At 30.2% G+C, this 20,364-nt stretch overlaps 3 protein-coding genes across 5 annotated transcripts in view; 1 reads left to right on the top strand and 2 right to left on the bottom strand.

The window, feature by feature from the left end:
* The window catches only part of LOC132946332 (ATP-binding cassette sub-family C member 4-like), a 38,019-nt gene extending 30,172 nt beyond the window's left edge, over positions 1-7,847 (bottom strand). For 2 of the 3 annotated variants that reach the window (XM_061016290.1, XM_061016291.1), the window contains exon 1: positions 7,142-7,847. The gene's annotated coding sequence lies outside the window, so the exon portion shown is untranslated. The remainder of the gene's footprint in view (positions 1-7,141) is intronic. The other variant, XM_061016289.1, reaches the window with a different exon arrangement.
* Positions 7,848-8,010: 163 nt separating this feature from the next.
* On the top strand, positions 8,011-11,585 carry LOC132946337 (WD repeat domain phosphoinositide-interacting protein 3). The gene is made up of 8 exons (XM_061016311.1): positions 8,011-8,317; positions 8,414-8,607; positions 9,458-9,634; positions 9,703-9,885; positions 9,973-10,163; positions 10,233-10,318; positions 10,416-10,636; positions 10,695-11,585. The coding sequence occupies exons 2-8, from the start codon at positions 8,502-8,504 to the stop codon at positions 10,808-10,810; spliced, it is 1,080 nt and encodes a 359-aa protein (XP_060872294.1). The 5' UTR covers positions 8,011-8,317; positions 8,414-8,501; the 3' UTR covers positions 10,811-11,585.
* Positions 11,586-14,533: 2,948 nt separating this feature from the next.
* Positions 14,534-15,289, bottom strand: LOC132947520 (tigger transposable element-derived protein 4-like). The gene has a single exon (XM_061017827.1). It carries the CDS (start codon positions 15,287-15,289, stop codon positions 14,534-14,536), a length of 756 nt encoding a protein of 251 aa, XP_060873810.1.
* Positions 15,290-20,364: the final 5,075 nt, after the last annotated feature.

Here is a 20,364-nt window from a genome sequence, read left to right on the forward strand (position 1 = left end):
AGCTTGAATTAAGATACAAAGAAATAACACGTTCTATTGTTGTGGCCTCTATATAATATAGACTATATAGTTATATGTATTATGTATCTATATCGGCTACACCTACCTATCAGTCAAACATTTTAATGTAATTTCATTTAAACAATACAGGAGAATGAATTAATTGCAGGAACATTATTTGTATCCATAGATTTAAATATTAGTTTATTCAGAAAAAAAAAATTTTAATTTAATAGTTCATTAAATTTTTGATTGAAAATCTTTGTAAAAAAAAGATAAGTAGGTAATATAATTTCAGTATTCAGATTCTAAATATTTCTTATGTATTTAATACATAAAGGACTAGGTATACAAAAGAAAATCATTTTTTTTTTTTTATAAAATATTATAATAAGGAAAATGATAAAAAAAACTCTGTATCAATAACAACTGTTAATAAGACCATTATTTAGACAATGACGGGCATTTGAAAAATGACGTCATAATTTCGCGGCCACCTTGTACTCCATACACGTAATATAATATATGTATTATTGTTATACACTATTACGTAAATATTATAAAGCTTATAATACCTCACCTAATATTATACTGAAATAAATCACAAATTACTGGCATTTGCTAAATAATAGTTGTATACATTTTTAAATGGTACCTATCTGCTTTCATCTCTCTTGGTATGTACCTACGCATTTTAAGATGAACTTTTTTTTTGAGTTTATAATGGTGTTAACATATTTAATTAGTTATTTTTAAATTTAATGGAAAAATCACAAAAAATATTTTTAAAAGAATAACATTGTATTTTTTTTAACTTAAATAATATTTATTATTTTACTTTAAAAACCATTACTTCTCATTACCTAGCGTTATTTTTTATCTATTTGAGTAGTTAAAAGAATTTATAAATTTCTCATAAGAAATATTTTTAAAATATAGACAAAATAATTTATTATAACGTTGTAGGGACGGAAGAGAATTTTCATTGGTCACCCTGAATTGAACTGACGTAAATATAAATATAAAACATTAAATATACGTAAGTATATTAATAAGTTAATAATGAGCTAGAATTAATTAATTCGAATTAGTATAGCTACTATATTATAGAGACTCATTAGAGTGAACGTAAATATATTTAATAACTACTAAGTACTATATTTTAGAGCCAAATATACAACCAAAGTCCAACAAAGCAAAATAAAATAATATGTAATAGTCTAAAAATAAAACAAATATTTGATAAGTTATAATATGTAACAATATTATTGTCATGGTAACGCTAACACCACTCAGGATATACTACAAATGTCCTACAAAGCAAATATTATGTAGGTAATAGCTAGGTAGTCTCTTAAACATAAAATAAATATTTAATATAGACTATAGTTTTATGTAATAAATATTGTCATGGTTATGCAACACCACGTTATAAGGTATAACAATGGTATTATTATCAGGGAGCCAATGAAGTCCTGCATGGGTGGACATTTTTTTAGGGATTTAGAGTCGGCATCATTACTATGCACAACCGACAACCACCGCCTGTCGCTGCCAATCGTAAATCTAGAGACATTGCAATTTGTGGTGCAGCTTATAGTAAAAAAGTCGTAGAAAAAAATGTAAATTATATGTTAGTAGTAAAGCCATGTTTTTTAGTACCTGCGCCATTCAATGTTATATTAAATCTTAATTTATTTATTATATTATGGTGTTCAATTAAAATTTGTACGAACCATTAAAATGAAACAGAAAAATTGTATTAAGTATATTGGATTCCACCTAATGATAAAAAAGATGAAATATAATAAAGCAAGTTTATTGACGATTTATCGATTCTGTCGGCTATTGTCCATATTTCATAATAATATACCTACTTATACTAAACTTGTCGATTCTGTCAAGTCTTAAATATTTATAAAAATGCTAGAAAATTTAGACTGCATTTTTTGATAAAATAATTAATCTATAACAGTTAACACAAGTTATAATGTACAATTTATTAATGTAAAATATTATGTATCTATTGGCTATTAATATATAAGGTGTAACAGGACTATTTAACAAATGTCCATTACAAACGTTGCTATATTTGTCAAGTAGTCCTGTTACATCTTGTATATAATGTAAAATGTATTTAAAATACCTACCCATATTATGAATCATGATTTATACAAGAGGCATGACGCGTAAGTAAGTTATACAACACGCATGTATTATATTATTAGAAGGTATAATTTATTTCAATATTAATACATAAATAATTAAAAATTATGACTTGCATGATACCTGTAGATTATTATTTTAAATGGTAAAAATATTTATATTTTAGATTCTGAGCGAAGCGATGAATGTATTATTAAATTTAAGGCTAGGTGGAATTAACAACCGGTATAGTCGATAGGAAGATAATATCTATTATTATGAACGGTAGCCGACGGAATTGATACAAAATCGGCGGAATCGATATACCTAGGACGGTTTATTACGCAAAAAATAATATTATATTATAATTAGAAAGCATAGGTCGATTGGAAATTGTTGAGATACATTTTCCAGATATCAAGTCTATCAAAATAGTATACCGTCCATCAATAGTTATAGTCATTAATCATTTAAGTGGATATCAAATAAAAGTTTATTAGGTAGGTATATACACCTAGTATAAAGTTACTTCACAGATAACATGACTATCGCTTACTTATTTTTTTAACATAATATACAAGTTACTTGATTTTTTTCTTAAAATTCATAATTTTGAAAGAATTGAAAATTAATAATTATAATTAATTTCTAAGAACATCCAAAAATATAAATATCATTAAATCAATTACCTATTTAAATTAGGTCTTTCTCTATAAAGTTACACTTTTTCCCTAGTACGCTGCAACCACCCTCCTATTACATTAGAAACTCCTTAACCAGCTTATTGCCTAAACATTAAAACCAATATAATATTTGATAAAACAATTTAAATACTTGATTAAAACTAATACCTTAATTTTTAAAATATTAATACTCCTAATTTAGCCATCTCAGTTTATTAGAAAATACGAAAAAAACAATATTAATTGTTGATTAATTATGGCAAAAAAATACTCAAACTTACAATATAATATACCTATAGATTCTATAATTAAGTGTAATAATTTTTCAAGATGATGCTTCAAAAACATGAATGCGAGTATGTGACGACCGACGTGGACAAACATAATTTTATAGAAACTCTGAACATTATTGTAAACTGCAGATATATAAAACTTAAGACATTAAATAATTGACTTTTTATATAATGTTGATGTTAACCATATAATGTACACAGTAGTCAATGGTATAATAAATTTATCATCGTTATTTATTCTTTACTAATAATTTTACTAAAAATAAAGTCTGTATTCGATTTGTATTCAAATTACGTGTGAATAATTCACAATTATAGCGAACAACTCTTTAAATTAAACTTAATTGTATTAAAATTAGCAAATGCCAATTGCCAGTTGGAAAAACTATTTATATATTATATACCGTGAAATGTGAATATAAAACTATAATAAAGAACTATATCGAATCATAACATACAATATCGTTCTAAGCATAACATTATAATGTTGCACACAGTGTTGAATCTAGGTATACCCGTGTACTAGACATAGTATAACTTTTTATAACTAATGGCCATTGTTGTCAATGTTCATTAAAAATAAAAATAAAAAAAATTGTGAGAAGATAAATTAATAATAAGGATTTAATTTTAAAATTTTATATTACATCTGATTATGCCCTAAACTAACCGCAGTATTAATCCTATAATAACAATTATTGTTGTATGACGTTATGATGTGATACACCAATATAGCTATTTACAGCAGATAGATAACAGTTGAATAGAAACGTCAAACCGGGATACAAACAGGGCATGTAACCATGTAGGTAAGTAGCATTATCTTAACTCTAAAGGGAAGTCATTACACCGTCTATACATTTTTACAACATAAAATTTAAATTTATTAATAAACATTACAAAATAAAATAAAATAATGTTTTATTTAAAGATCTATAATTCAGTTTTATATTTTTATTAGCAGCTGTTTACAAATTTTGAATGCATATTTTTGATTGCATATGAAAATTATCCTTCAAACTCTACAATAACATCTTTATTAGATAGGTCGTAGAACCAAAAAAATAAAACAATTAACGTTATATTTAGTGCGAAAAATAAACAATATAATATATAATATTAGCGGTAGTGTTTGTTTTATTAGAACTATACCCTATATTATTTTTAAGCAAGCTAAAACGTTTGATGTGGGTACGTTTTGATTTGTTGAAACACTTACCTATTGGCTATTACCTACCTGAACGTGTATTCGCACGAATATTCGTCTTTTCTAATTTCTGACTACACCATCTTATTCCAGTTTATTTCTAACGAAACGGAATACATATAAAAGACCAATGTACCAGGGTACCTAAATAGCATTCTATGAATTATTTTAGGCCCTACATTTTTTTATCAGAGTACAATCGGGACAAAAGGTCAAACTGAGGGCAACTAGACAACACCTACAGCATTGAGTATTGAAAATATCATAATACATAACAGATGCTTGGTAAAGAGCGGTAAACAATGCCGCACAGATACTGCGTTATTATTTCTTAATGAACAATCGGTGAATAATAGTTAATTTTTCTATAGGTAACATATATTCCTTTACACAAAAAGAATAATGATAGGTAGACGTAGATGACATGTCTTAAGTTAACTCTTGAAGTACCTATATTACCTATGCATAATATTAATACTACTAGTTCGACTACTGGTTTGTTCATTACTACGCCAACGGCCGCACGCATGCCACAATTTAAGCAATAGCTACTATAGAATATCGAACAAATAATTTTCCATTAATATTTATTGAAAAAATCATATAATACAATGTGTAGGTATACAGTGTACACATTTTCACTGTTAAGTTTAAAATGTCTACCCATCTTAATAAGTTATTGAATATAGGTACTCATAAGTCATATTATGTACTATAATATAATAGCAGCGTACACCACTTTATTATATTGAAGCCCCTTGTTGTTAAGACACTCAACGTCTACCATAACACACGTAATAACACTAAAAAAAAATCAATTTTACGCATGTATAAAAATTGTATACATCGTTCTGCAAATTAAACCCGCCTGCAAACGCCATAGTCTTGATAAAATCAGTGAAATATGTTTTTCTGTATTATAACTCGGGTAATAATTAATAACCAAACGAGACGGAAAGTATTCCACAAACAAGTTTTCATCGCGCAAATAATAGGTAGGTACGTTACGGCACACCGCGCGTGTATGTAACGGTAAACAAACGCATATTGTAACAATATTTGTAAATTGTAGCATACATATTTCGTGTACCATAACCATAGTTCTTCGATACCAACGGCAATGGCGTAGACACCGAAAACGAGTGCAGGGAGCATTATAAATACGAATATAAAATTAAAAAGAATAACGGAAAAATGTATGTTCAATATTACAAACTATTCAAAATACCAATAGAAATAGAATCCTCCCAAATTCTCAAAGTATTTTAAAAATACAATTCAATTTGAATACCTGTACTATAATACACGATTGATGAGAATTTCGCGTCGCTCAGTAATGAGTATTCATGCGCGAATTCGGGCATTCTTATGCAAATAGAGTATAGTACCTATGGGTACTAATTAGATTATAAAAATAATCAAAATCTATTTAATTCTGAAGCATTTTTTCCACAGGTTTTGGCTTAACATGAATACGTGAAAAAAACAAGAAATTACCAGTGTATCATAAAATACATACTGCAATGTACGTTTTCAATAAGGTGCAATTGCGGTTATTGATTGAGTTCGAAAAATAGGTCCCAGTCGGTAAGGTCATCAACCGGCGACAGAAAACTTGTTGACGGAAAGAGGACGGGGTAGAATACCTGACCATCCACAGGTTCACGTCCCACCGGTGGGTTTGCGTGGGGGTGGTTTTTAAAGAAGACCGTAGTAGTAGTCGTACATATTATTTGACATAATAAGTAATAAAATAAACACACACACACGATTGTCGTGGCACGTGACAACTTATAACCGAAGGGACGACGCGGAACTGTGGAAGGGTGAATAGGTGGGGGTCTGTCAGTTGTCCTCGAGGGCGTTTCGTGCTGCAGCTATGTTTAAAAACGTTCGTGGCTCGAGTTCAAAAACTGTTTTCCCCTCCACCACATATTTATTATTTTTATAGTTATTATTAATAATATCACTAACCTGCAGCTGTGTATCGTATACACATTAATAATACGCTACGCGGCAGTGCCAAAACGAAAAGCCAAAATCGACCCCCGGACCTTGACAATAGTAAAAAACCTGACCGAGTCGTACCTATGTAAAATTAATGGACAATACAAAACGTATTGTAGATCCGCATAATATAATAGTAAATAGTAACACAACACGTAGTTACCTTATATTATTGTATAAAATGTTTTATTGTGTCCACCACGTTATATGTATAATTATTAGTCATATCACGCGAAGAACGTATCAAGGTCTAGGGATGGATCAAGGAGGGGGTGGGGTCTTTTCCTACCCTCAATAAATAAATTTTGTCATTTTTACTGAGAACAATTTTTTTGTTCAAATCGTTGATAAATAGGTGTGTGTTATACTGTACAAATATAATTGTATACCTACTATAATGTTGTAGGTAACCATTATAATATTGCACCAGTAGTATATAGTGTGGATACTATGAAATCCATTAATTGAAATAAATAATTAATATAGGTAGAGGCAAGGATAGAGTGTTCCTATTTACCGGCTACCGCCTGCAATTTCACACAAGTCGGCGTTTTATGCAAATATCGTCGTAAATTAAAATTCTCAAACACAAAACACGACCGTCACGTGCCTAATACCTAATATAGGTACATATTATACTCATTGTCGTGCATAATATAAATGGATATGTGGGTTAGGGTTACCTACTGTTGAACTCGCAAATCTATTATACTGTCACAATGATGACAAAGACATATAATAATTACGACATTATACCATAGTTTACTTATTCCATAATAATTTCATAATATTATTATAATACGAACCTCCTGCGGGATATAATCACTTCGAATGTGAACAATAACGGATCCGGTCTCGAAGAGGATGGATGATTGGTAGTCGATGGCCCGCGGGGACCTATTTCCGATTTCGTAACCGATGACAAGCAAGCGGCGGCCAATAGCATATGTTGATGGGTCAATAACTCGACGGCCGTGAGTGGCGTTCGGACGACGGGTGACGGGACATCATCGCAACGAAATGACAATAATAATAATATTAACGTTGATTATTGTGTTATTAATAATTAATAATATGACGTTACGGATGTGCGGCAGCTGCAGCGTAGTCACCGGATCGCTGAGAAACAATTTTTAAAAAACCGTTAACGGCCTACAGAAAAACAAACGATGAACGTTTATATATAGACTATCAAGGGCCGGTGCACCGGGCGCGCATTGACTGACTGACGACCACAAAGACGAGCGACGAGTGAACGTGATGAACGATACTACATTACTACCGCACTGTCTGTCGACACTCAAGCGACTCTACACACTCTACCGTCTGGTGGTCGGCGCAGACTGGCGGCAACTGGCAATCATGGGCGGCAAGCCGGCAAAATATCGGATACGGCGGCGGCAATCACCGGCAGTTTGGGAATAATAATAATAATAATAATAATAATAATAATAGTAATAATATCAATAGCGTGTGTAATACAGAAAAGGGGAAAAAAATACTAAGTCGCGGACTTGCAATAGATAATAGAACGGGCGACGGGAAAAAGCAAAACGCAAAAACAAGAGCAGCTGCGGCAGCTGCTGAGACTACAATTTCTATCACTATTCCCCGTGTGTTCAGCTGACGTTGCGGCGGTGCCAACCCACGGTGATTGATAACGGTCCGGAGATAAGCGACGTGTGAGAATTACTGAGAAATGTGAATGTAAATACATAAATTTCATTATCTTTTATTATGACGTTCCGATTATTTTTAATTTTATTTATCCCGAACGCCGTCGTCTCCGAAACGAGTTTCTTTCGATGTTGTTTGTTATTGTTTTTGTTCCCGAATAATAATAATATTGTTTTTTGAGTTTTTTTTTTCCTTCTCATTAGTTGTCCCGCCGACACTTCCGGATTTAAGAATTCTGCCGCAACGGTTTCAATCCGAATTTATATTTTTGCCGTTTTTGCAGAACACTTCCGTCTCCACGAACGGTATGCATGCTATTTTATGTGTTTGTTGTTTCCACGGCACTACAAAGGAAACGTTAAACGCTTAGTTGGTCGAATTGTTTTTATCATGCACCCAAGGTGCCTCACGCAGCCAATAGGTCGCCGATACGGTTAACAAGTTGGTTCGGAAACACGTCCTGTCCACGGTGTGTTGTCGGATGGATTTATGTTGAACAAATCCTCGCCAGTCGACCGAGTTGAAATAATGAACATCGGCAGGAGTAATCCCCACGGCAACCGACTATTGTTCGCTGGCTTCAATCAGGATCAAGGTAATTACAAAATTGATCTGCTTTTGACCTTCCAATTAGACGACTTTAATTACCTACCTGCCCATCATTATTTAGGCAACCTGCAGTCTTGCTGATTATTCAAATACTTGTATTTAAATACTTTTTTGGTATTTCAAATAATTTGCAAATACTTTTTGACTAGTGTACCCATTTTAAATACTACCAAACTTTTTCTTTGATTTTTATTCCAGAATACTAAATAGATACTTATTTTCTGTTTACCGTCGTATTTCAACGGACAATATTTTTGTTTCGTTAATTACAATTTTAAAAGACACAATATCTAAAATTCAAATCTACCTTGCTGAAGTTTCACTCAACAATATAATAAACACGTATTTGGTTAACTATTGCTATACCTAATTATACCTAATATGGGTATCCATCGATATTATTTTTTTCTATTGCTTGTAAAAAATACCTGTAAATAGGTAGTAACTTTTTTCAACATTAATATTACACCATTTTTCACAGCCCATATTAATGTCAATATACATATTGTTACAAAAAAATGTTTAGAAACCTAAGTGACCAGTTTCAGCAATTTCTTACATTTTTAGTTTGATCCTATTATCTGATAGAATGTCATGTGTATGACCTGGCTCTTGTTGCAAATGTATTGAACTTCAAAGTGGTTTTTTGTAATTTAAAATATTAAAGTTAGTCGTAACTTCGAAACTAACTCCGACCTCCAAATTCTGACTTCACCATTGTTTTAGTATACTTAACTACATAAGTTTAAAAAAAAAAATTAAAAAAAGGGTGTCTGGTAAATGAGATATAGGTATACCAAAAGATCTAATTCTAATTAATTATGATTTGTTTTCAGGATGTTTTGCTTGTGGTATGGATAAGGGCTTTAGAGTTTACAACTGTGACCCTTTAAAAGAAAAAGTGCGCCAAGACTTTCCAGATGGTGGCCTTGCCTTTGTAGAAATGTTATTTAGGTGTAACTATTTAGCTATGGTTGGTGGAGGCACATCACCAAAATATCCAACAAACAGAGGTACGACCTCAGTTGCACAAAAATTAAACCCATCAGCGTTTTCATTTGTGAGGTTGTTTTTCCCACAGTTGTTATCTGGGATGATCTGAAAAAAGATTCTGTGATTACTTTGGAGTTCAACACACACGTGCTATGTGTGCGGCTAAGAAGAGATCGAATAGTTGTTGTGCTTGAAGGTGTCATCAAAGTGTACACGTTCACGCAGACTCCACAGCAGCTACATGTGTTTGAAACTCATGCCAATCCAAAAGGTATATATTATCATTAATAAGTTATAACTATTTTTTCATTGTTTTTACAACTAATACCTAGTTAAATTAAATAATTGTATTTTTTAGGTTTGTGTATGCTATGCCCCAATAGCAACAATTCATTATTAGCATTCCCTGGGCGAAAAATGGGACATGTTCAATTGGTAGATCTAGCAGATACAGATAAACCTCCTCTGGATATTGCTGCACATGAAACCCTCTTAGGATGTATAGCTCTTAATTTACAGGGTACAAGACTGGCTACAGCATCTGAAAGAGTACATTATAATCAAACAAATTAATACTTGTAGATAAAACTAATGAAAGAAAATAAAAACATTTTTTAGGGAACTCTAATAAGAGTATTTGACACAAAGTCTGGAAATATGTTATATGAATTTCGTAGAGGAACTAATACAGCTCAAATTTATTGGTAATTTATTTTGTTGTTTTTACAAAACTTAAAGATGAAGTTTTGATCTTAATATTTATTTTATTTGTTTATTCATTTATTTACAACAATAATTTAGTATTAACTTCAATGCGGATTCAACTATGATGTGTGTGGCTAGTGATCATGGAACCATTCATATATTTGCATTAGAAGACCAAAGTTTAAATAAACAGTCAAGTTTAGCTTCAAATTTCTTACCGAAATACTTTAGTTCTAGTTGGAGCTTTTGTAAATTTCAAGTGCCTAATGGACCACAGTGTGTTTGTGCATTTGGATCAGAAAACAATTGTATCATAGGTAATGATTTAAATTTTAAGTTTGTTAGCACATTATAATTTTTAACATGTTTAAATAGTAATTTGTGCTGATGGAAACTACTACAAGTTTGTGTTCAATCAAAAGGGTGAATGCTGGAGAGATATTTGTGCTCAATTTCTAGAAATAACCAATGATAATAACATTATTAGTTGATATAAATATTTGTTTTAATCGTTTTATTATTATTTAACTATTATTAGTTACATATTCCATATCATTTTCTTTATAAAGTATTATTTTATTTGATAGTTAATTTTGTTTTAAAAATATTATTTTAAATATAACTAGTTAAAATGTATTTTTGTTATTCTTTATATTATTTATTATTATAAATATTGGATTGTTGTAAATTTCTATATATCTTGTATATAATGAAAAGGGAAATATAAAATACATTTTCTATCATAAATATTTATACTTCCGTCATTTTATGAAATGTGCGAGGCTAAGGTAAACATGTTTTTCATTATACATGGCATATACCTATAATATATCAATGATGAATTTATTGACAAATTTTTTTAAATTAGAAATTAAAATAATAGACTTGTAAACAGTATTCCTATTTTGGATGTAAATAAACAGGTTTGACAACAATGAAAATAGTAGCCATAGGGAGGACATCATTGTCGTTAGTGTGAGCGGTTGTCGTTGAAAATGTTGAAAAGTGTAACTGAACTAGAAGGACAATTTGATAGTTTGATGATGATAATGATAATAAATGATAATGACAGTTTATAATGTGTGTATTATTTAACCAATTAAAAAATAAATATAACTGTTTAAGAAGTAGGTTGTACTTATTTTTATTGTAGAAGTGACCTAGTGAAATGTAATAAGCTAAATAAGCTAATAACATTAATTGTATAACACATCACTCTTGTATAATTGTAAATAAAACCTATAGCTGTCAAATAATTAAATTAAATACCTGGACTTTTTCATATATAGTTTCTCAATTGAATTAATATATTTTAAAAAAGCAGGTACGCTCTGCTGTACATTAGGTGTCTAGAGAGTCACTGTATTAGATGTATTAAATTTGATATCAACACTGCATTATTCCATAAAAAGCATAAATGTAAATTTTTTTTTTATATATAATGCAACAGTTATATACCCATTTACATAAAATCCATGCTTTAATGCAATAATGATAGTGAGAGTTGGTAGAGTTATAGCGTTAGATGGTTATATAGGTTCCACCACTGTTTGAAAAAATGAGTGTAGTTGTGATATTTTTTAAGATATTTTCAACATCTGTACAAAGTTACTTTAAAACTGCTATAATGTTGTATTGAATATATAAAAAGGTTAGGTTAAGTATGTCTAAGTATGTCATATTTACATAGGTTATTGAATTTGTTAGGATAGAAACATTAAGCAGTTATGTGGTTTTCTCAAAATCAACTGATGTTATACACTTATAAAAACCACTGAGCATACTGAATCTTACTATAGCAATGAGCAGTAATTATTTTAACTATTATTTGATGCAAAATCAACGCCAAGCTCCTCCCACCTCGAAATCCACACTCAACTGTGTATAATGTTGACACTAATACGTGTAGAACTAATTACATATTTCTTTCTTTCTCAGTTGTAGCACTTCTCTAATGGTTCCATTATTGAAATATAAAACAAGTTAAAATTCAACAAAAAATTAAATTATGTTTTGTACTATACGTAAAATTTTAGCAAACATTCGTTAACAACTAAATCAGACCAAATTTCTCCACATTATTAAGAGGTTGCAGCGCACTGTTTGTTTTCTCTCTCTCACCCACTAGACTAGACGCAGTCTAAGTAGAACTTTCTCAATTTGGATTCTAGAGTAAAAATACCTATTTTAAAATAAAAATATGACAATATTTCAAAGAGCAAAACTGGGTTTTTTTCATTATTCCGTATATAACACTCAATATATTGTTTAGATATAACAACCTGTAACTTTTTAAAAAACGCACCGTCTTGCACACAGAAATATTCTCATATTTCAATTTTATAATAGATATTTTTATTCTAAAACCAAAATTAAACGAGTTCTACTCAGACCGTGTAAACGCGTTTTGTCTGTATTGCGCGTGGACGAGAGAGAGAAAACATACAGTGCGCTGCCATCATATTAATAACATTTCTTTGATGTACTTACAACTTACCCACTCTTTTACATAGGCGTAGAAGCTCCCCCCCATTCCGTAATTTTGTTTAGTTACATTTTTAGAATATATGTTATGTACCAGAAATATATTAGGCTATATAGCCCCCCTATATAAATTCATCATGCCTATGCTCTTTTAGCGAACATGAACAAACCATTCGATAGTGTTCATCAACGTTCGCGTCCAGTCCATAGGCGCAACTAGACCTCTAAAACGTGGAGTGCTATAATAATTCATATTTTAAAAACATAACATTTATGGTACCTATTTCGCTATAATAATTTGATAGTTAGACCTAAAAAAACAAGGGGTGCTAAAGACCCTTTTGTACCCCTCTAGTTGCGCCAATGTCCCAGTCTGCGCTGCAACGAACAATGCCAAACGAGTTGTCAAATGTGCCTTCACAAAAATTTGTTGTATTTTATTGTGGTTACGGCTTGATTGTGTAAGAATGTAAAATCATTAAGATTGTGATAACATGTGAAAATAAATTTATATGAGAAAACATGTATAAATGACATATTAAGTAAAAATCATGTGAAAATATATTTTTATAATTTTATGAATGAGTTTATTTTATTTATTTATTATTAAAGAGAACAAAAGTGATTTTTGGACATTGCCAATAATGATTCTAATGAATTAGGTACTACAGAAAACTGTGGGGTGTTTTTTAATCAATTAAAAAGACATATTGCTTTAAATTCTTTTTGCTCATTGACAATATTAGTGTCTATCATTTATATATCTATGATTAATGTAATGTGATATTATGATTCCATCAGTCAGATGTGACCAGAGCCACAGAGGTATATATAATAATATATACAAATTTAAAAACAGGGCTAATACTTTTTCTGGTAATAATTATATTTTGCAATAATCAATACATAATATTTAAAATTTTAAATACTATTTTAGTAAACTACTTTTTCGATTAATGAAGGTACTGCTAATATTTCAGATTATAGAATAATAGTCAATATTATTCAAGAGTGTATGACCTGAGTCATATTAATGGATGTGTTAAATTTGAATTCAATGATAAATCGTTAGGATCCTCATATGAAAAACGATTCAAAGCACAAACGGTATGTCATCCTACATTACTAAGTAACTACACATTGTTATGATATTGTTGCCATTAAAGAAATTTATTTTACTATTGGTAATACACTAATACAGCAGTGGCGTCATTTCAGTTTTCAATAGAGGGGGGCAAAGGTTTAGACCGGCCCGAATGGGTAAAAAAAAACCGCAAAAATATTAGTAGTTTATTGAGATATCTTCTTTTTTTTATTTTTGAAAATCTATTAACTGCATTATCTATAAATCAATTTTACCTGATTCATTATAAGTATTTAAGTATATATATATATATATATATATATCTTATTTAAGTATATGATATACAGTAAAACCTCGTTAAGACGCTCTCGAAGGGGAAATCGTAAAACCGCGCAATATGCGGGATAGCGTTATAGGCGATATCCCGCCTATTACGCTCTTAAAGCGCTATAGGCGATACCCGCATATTAAAAGCGTTTTAAATGTGATAATATGTATGTACATAGATAGAATAAATTAGAAAAATGTTCATAGTGTGACTTGTTATGTATTACACAGTAACATAAGTTGTATTTAAAATTAATAATAAAAAAACATCAAATATACATACAATAAAATTATTAGGAACATATTTTATAATTATGTATTATTTTCTTGGATTAAAAAAAGTGGTAATGGTTGGTTGTTTCAATACATTATTTTTATATTTATTCAATAAGAAATTTTCCACCCTACCTAGATATAGAAGCATGTTTTCGGAGCCATCAGTTGCAGTAAGTGCCTGTCTCAATGTAGATATTGATTGTACAGTACTAGCGATTGACGGAAGTGGTGGAATGTATTCTTCCTCATCATCACTTGGCTCATCTGGTTCATCGTTTACTGTAGCCTGATTGATAATTTCTTCAAGTTCTAGTGCCTCGTTCGTTATTAATTGGTCGTCAATGGATGTGTAGCCTGGATAAACCTCCTCAAAGTCCCGAAATTCGTCTGAGTCCAAAACGTGAGGGTCTTCTTGTGAGACGTTATCAAAATAGGCTTTGTTGAAACAGTTTTTAATAACTTCTGGTTTTATCTCATCCCACGCAATTGAAACATAATGAATAGCATCTAAAACATTGATTTTGGGGATTTCTGCATCGGTCACCGATTCCATTTCTAGTAAATACCGTTGAACTAATTTCTTACGGTATTTCTGTTTTAAAACTTTGATCACACCTTGATCAAGGGGCTGAAGCTTGCTCGTAGCATTTGGCGGGAAAAACACAAGTTTGATATTTGTAAGGGTTATTTCTTTCGGATGAGCAGGGCAATTATCGACAAATAAAAGGACGTTTCTTTTCTGTTTAACGAACTTGCAGTTGAGCTGTTGAACCCATTCAATGAATAAACTTCCAGTCATCCACGCAGAAGCCAGCAATTAGAGCGTATTATGCGGGATTACGTAATATGCGGTGGCGTATTAAGCGTGTTTTTTTCAATGTTAAAAGTGTACAATTACCTGGGACCGGGAAAAATCCGCGTGTTAAGCGGGATGGCGTATTAAACGGGAGCGTCTTAACGAGGTTTTACTGTATTTACAAATTAATATTATCTTAAATTATAATATATTTTTTTTTTATTGCTTGCTTACCGGCTCAAGTTTTGTCTGTTTATTAACATGTTAGAAATTATTTTCCATGCTTTTCGAGCAGTTTGCGGTAATTTTATATTTTTAATCGCACCACCTAACCACCCATCTATTTTTTTTAGATCATATTTTGCCCCAAATTAAAAGATTAATGTAAACATGCGTCACGAAAAAAATTAATTTTAATTTAGGTACTCAACTAAATTAACACAATACGCAGAATAGTTGAATCATACACGACTGTCGCAAGTTATGAAGTCCGTGATCAATGATAAATAATAAGAGCGTCAATGGGTTGTTGTTTTTAGAATTTGTAATCATTTTAGATTTTAGAAATTAAACTATACGAGATTATGATACTAACTGTTCATTTTCCTTCACCAAACACACTCACACAAACAAACATACATAAATACATATCCATACATACAATGTGTACGTCCCCGCATACGTCTAAATATATTCCAACAATCAATTAGTAAAAATGTATCATTGTGACAATAATTTCTTAGTACATACTATAATATTTTCTGAAAATATTATAAAATACCCACTACCCAGACAGCAAATGTTTGCATATTATTATAACATTATTATAGGCACGTTTTTTGCGCTAATAAAATATAATAATGGTAAAACGGCAACAACTGGACACCGGCCCATAGGGCTGCTTTTAAAATCAGACAGGGGCAAATGCCCACCTTGCCCCCCCCCCCCCCAAATGACGCCACTGTAATACAGTAGGTTAAATTAACTTTTGCCGAAAACATTGCATTTTAAAATGTATTTGTGTGTATACAATATAATTAATAATAAAGGACTACGTTCTTTTAATATTATTATTTTTTATTCGTTGCAATGGTGATAAACAAAGCGTTGAAATTAAAATCTCATTTTTAGCGGTTTTTCGTAATTTGTCGGTAGTTTTCCTAGACGCTTTTTAAATCTACTTTAAATTTTCAATTTAGACTTCCCAAAAGTACCAACTAGTCTACTTTTGAAAATATGCTGGTCTCAAAAATTGAGGCATGCTTACTATCCAAAATGTTGCCTGACAGACAGAAAAAAAAACCACACATCATTGTAAAACCAAAACATTCTTTCACATTATACTTTTGAGAAACCTTGTTTTAAATTTTCAATCCTTACCTATAAAATTGAACACTATACATTTTTAACTACATTACACCTAATGATTAACAAATTTTCGGATATACATGACTTTTGTCAAAATTTAAACTTTTTATGAAAATTGAGCTTATGCATCTTTAATATTGTTGAACTTCTATTAGGTATAACAATATAAAATATTTATAATGAAATTTATACCTACTACATTTTTTATTCGACAATAGTTTTACATGGATTTTGTTAAAAACTGGTTTTGAGTAAAATTTTCTTTATTTCTTTAATTTTTTTTTTTTTTTTTTTATATGCCTCTTAATAGTCCTAACTAGGAATTTGCTACTAGGAATCATCCTTCAAAGTTGAAAATCAAAACATTATTTTACTACCTATTTAATGTGTAAACAGACATTTTTTTACATAGTATAATATTATTATAATTTATAATCATTAATTATTTTAATTGAAAATAAATAGAAAAATATTGATTAAAAATTAGAAAACAATTTAGTTACATAATATTATGTAGATAATGATAATGGTTATAATAATTACATTAGTCACTATTGTTTTTTTCTTTCTGTTACTTCTCACTGTATGGTAACATTATAATAATACACACGTGACACGTCATAACTCATATTGCTACACGAATCAGACTGAAACAATTAAATTGAAGTGTCACCGATGTGTAACTTCTTTTTAAAACTTTTCTGTTCACTATCCGTGACTCGTGTTAAACTTTAAAGGCTCTGTCAAACAGAAAGCGTTATTTTCACGTCGCGTGATTTTGTAATCTGTTACAACGCGGCTTTATTCACGCGCGTGAGAGCACCACGCCGACAAGCCATTTACAACTGCTTTAACGCGTACTGTTAGAGTTGTTTGACAGAGCCTTAAATGTCTCGACGTGTTTGTCCCCTAATGCAATCCCCTCTGTGGCTTTGTCTGTTATGTTATAATGTATACATAATAATATATTATTATATGTGTAGTTTAATATGTTAAACACGCCTCTATATCCGCCTAAAATTTGTACCCACACCCACACGACTATACATGGATAACTAATAGGAATTAATACATTTTTTTGTACTTAATTATAGTCAAATTGTTTAGTCGAACTTTGTCAAACTTTGTAAATTGTCTTGTTGAAATAAATAATTGCGAGCGGCTCTAGTATAGGTACAGTGGTACCTATAGGTGTAATGAGCATGTAATTCCCCCCCCCCCCCAGTAATTTCACCAAATTCCCGCTTATGAAATAGACGTCACTGTACATGAAAAAAACTTAAGGCTGGGCAGTGGGCATTAATAATGAGTTAAAAAATTAAGTTACTTTTAACTAAGTTATCCAGTAAATTATGAGTCAATTTATTTTATTGTCACGTTAAGTTAATTTTATTCCTAAACCACAGACTAAAAATGTATTCAATTTTGTAAAAATTAATTTTATAAAAAAATATAATAATCTGAAGTTAATGAATAATAATTTATTATATTAGTTATTATATTGAATATTCACAGAATATATTAAACATTTATACCTATATTATGAACAGAAATGGGCATCCGTGTAGCAGGTGATCTACCACGGTTGACTGTTGAGTGATCTCTGAATTCGGGACGAGTGATCTACGTATTAATAAAAAATATATTTTTTTTTAATAGTATACTATTTTTATGTATAAAAACACGTTATATTTTTTATTACGTCATATCACACAAATGTTCGTCAAGTATCGAAAAATAAAAAATAAATAGCCAAATATAAAAAAAAAATTCCAAGTACAGACCTAAACATTTTTAGTATCAATAATTAAACGTTTTATAAAAGTATGTTGGTGATTAACTGTCCTCCAACGTGCTTCAATTAGATGACTACGTTAAGGTTCCGATGTAATTCCTTGCATTTTTCTAAGTATTTTCATTTTAAGATATGACCAATTGCATTCTATTGTCTGGGTGTTGGCTTAGTTGGCTCCCGTTAGCGGCTCGACAACATTTTTAGAATGGTTTACAGTCAAGTGATTATAACCTTTATTTTGTAAAACTTTATAGATATGGGGTTTCCGTCCATCTGACATGATTGTAATTTGTAGTTTCTATGGAGGCTCGAACTATTTATTTGGACTTAGACCCCCCCCCCCCCAAAAACGCCAGTCAAGTCCCCCCAGTTCAAAATCTAGTAATTAGTACTAATTTTTATATTCTGTGGTACTAAGCAATATGGCCTATGGGGAGGGGGGCTTGAGTCCCCCCAAAAAATTTAGTCAAATTGCGCCTATGTAGATTGCCTACCTGATAATATACTGCTGCGAATAAGAATTTTTATTCCGGGTAACAGAAAAGTTAAGATGAATCTAGAACCATCATACACCGAATATTAAATAAGGCATTGAACAAAGTTTGAGTCATATACAGTTTGTACATTTAACGCGTGTAACAAAGTGCACGGGATCAGCTAGTAATAATGTATAAATATGAAAAAATTTAATCGTTTTCCTTTGTGCATAATTGAATAAATACCTAAACAATAGGTAATACAATACTGTCTAAATTAGTTAATATATCCAATTTTAAGAAAAAGTAATGTAAGTTTATTCAATTAAATTGAAGAAATTGATGATGGAGTAGATAAACGCCAATGCCCAATACTAATATATTATAAAATTGTTGGATTATAAATAGTGTTAGAACTTGTTGCATTAAAAATATTTGAAATATGGAATTAAAATTATCAAAAAATGCCCAGCAAAAATTAGTGGATAACAGTACCTAATACATGAAAATATGCACTTATATACATATAGTTATCAATTGTTATTAAAAATTCTTAAATATAAAATATGTTTATCAAATAGGTATGCGTTTTGTAAAATATATATAACAAAATTGAAAATATGCCAAGTGCCTAAGTCAAAATATGAATTTAAATTCACCATTTCACAAAAAAAAATTTATTTAGAATATTCTTCATCTACAAAAAAAAAAATATGCAAATTCGAGAAGTATCCCAAATCTTAATTATAAATAATTTATTAAAAAACCTATAGTATGAAACATTTTCAATTAAGAATATAGAGCAAATCTTTATGAATGGATCCATCTAGTACCTAAGTATTAGAACTAATTTATAAGATTCTAACTGAGAAAGCTTTAGTGAACATCTAATAAAAACTTGTTCTTACAAATTATATTTGATTAGTAAATAATAAATATACATATTAAATAATTTATATTTTTAAGGTAAAATCTTAGTTGTTAAACTGAACCGATCAAATAGTATTATGCATTTAACTATTAACATGATAATTTGATAGTTATAAATTGTAATTTTGTGAAACACTGATTTAAAACAAGCCGCTGTTTAAATAAATATATCTGAGATTATATTACTATAGAGTTAGACGAGTATTAAGAATAACTGAACATTTTCAAGTAGGTACTCATAAATACAAAACTCTTTAAGTATCTATTTTAAATCGTCCAGAGTACTTGAAATTGCTTGAGTATTCAATATTCCCCTGTACTCGGAAATTGTGAAGTTAATTTATTTATTTGTTTACACAGTTGTGTACTCGATGGTAAGTCAATACATTTGTTTAAAGTCTAGTACTCACCAAACTCTACTTACTAATTTAATTAAAATATTTCTAACACTCTTAAACATGGTCCTGTAGGAAATTGTATGTGGTTGAAGTAAGTAAGTAAAATATTTA

The sequence above is a fragment of the Metopolophium dirhodum genome, chromosome 6, assembly GCF_019925205.1.
Source record: "Metopolophium dirhodum isolate CAU chromosome 6, ASM1992520v1, whole genome shotgun sequence".
Taxonomy (NCBI): domain Eukaryota; kingdom Metazoa; phylum Arthropoda; class Insecta; order Hemiptera; family Aphididae; genus Metopolophium; species Metopolophium dirhodum.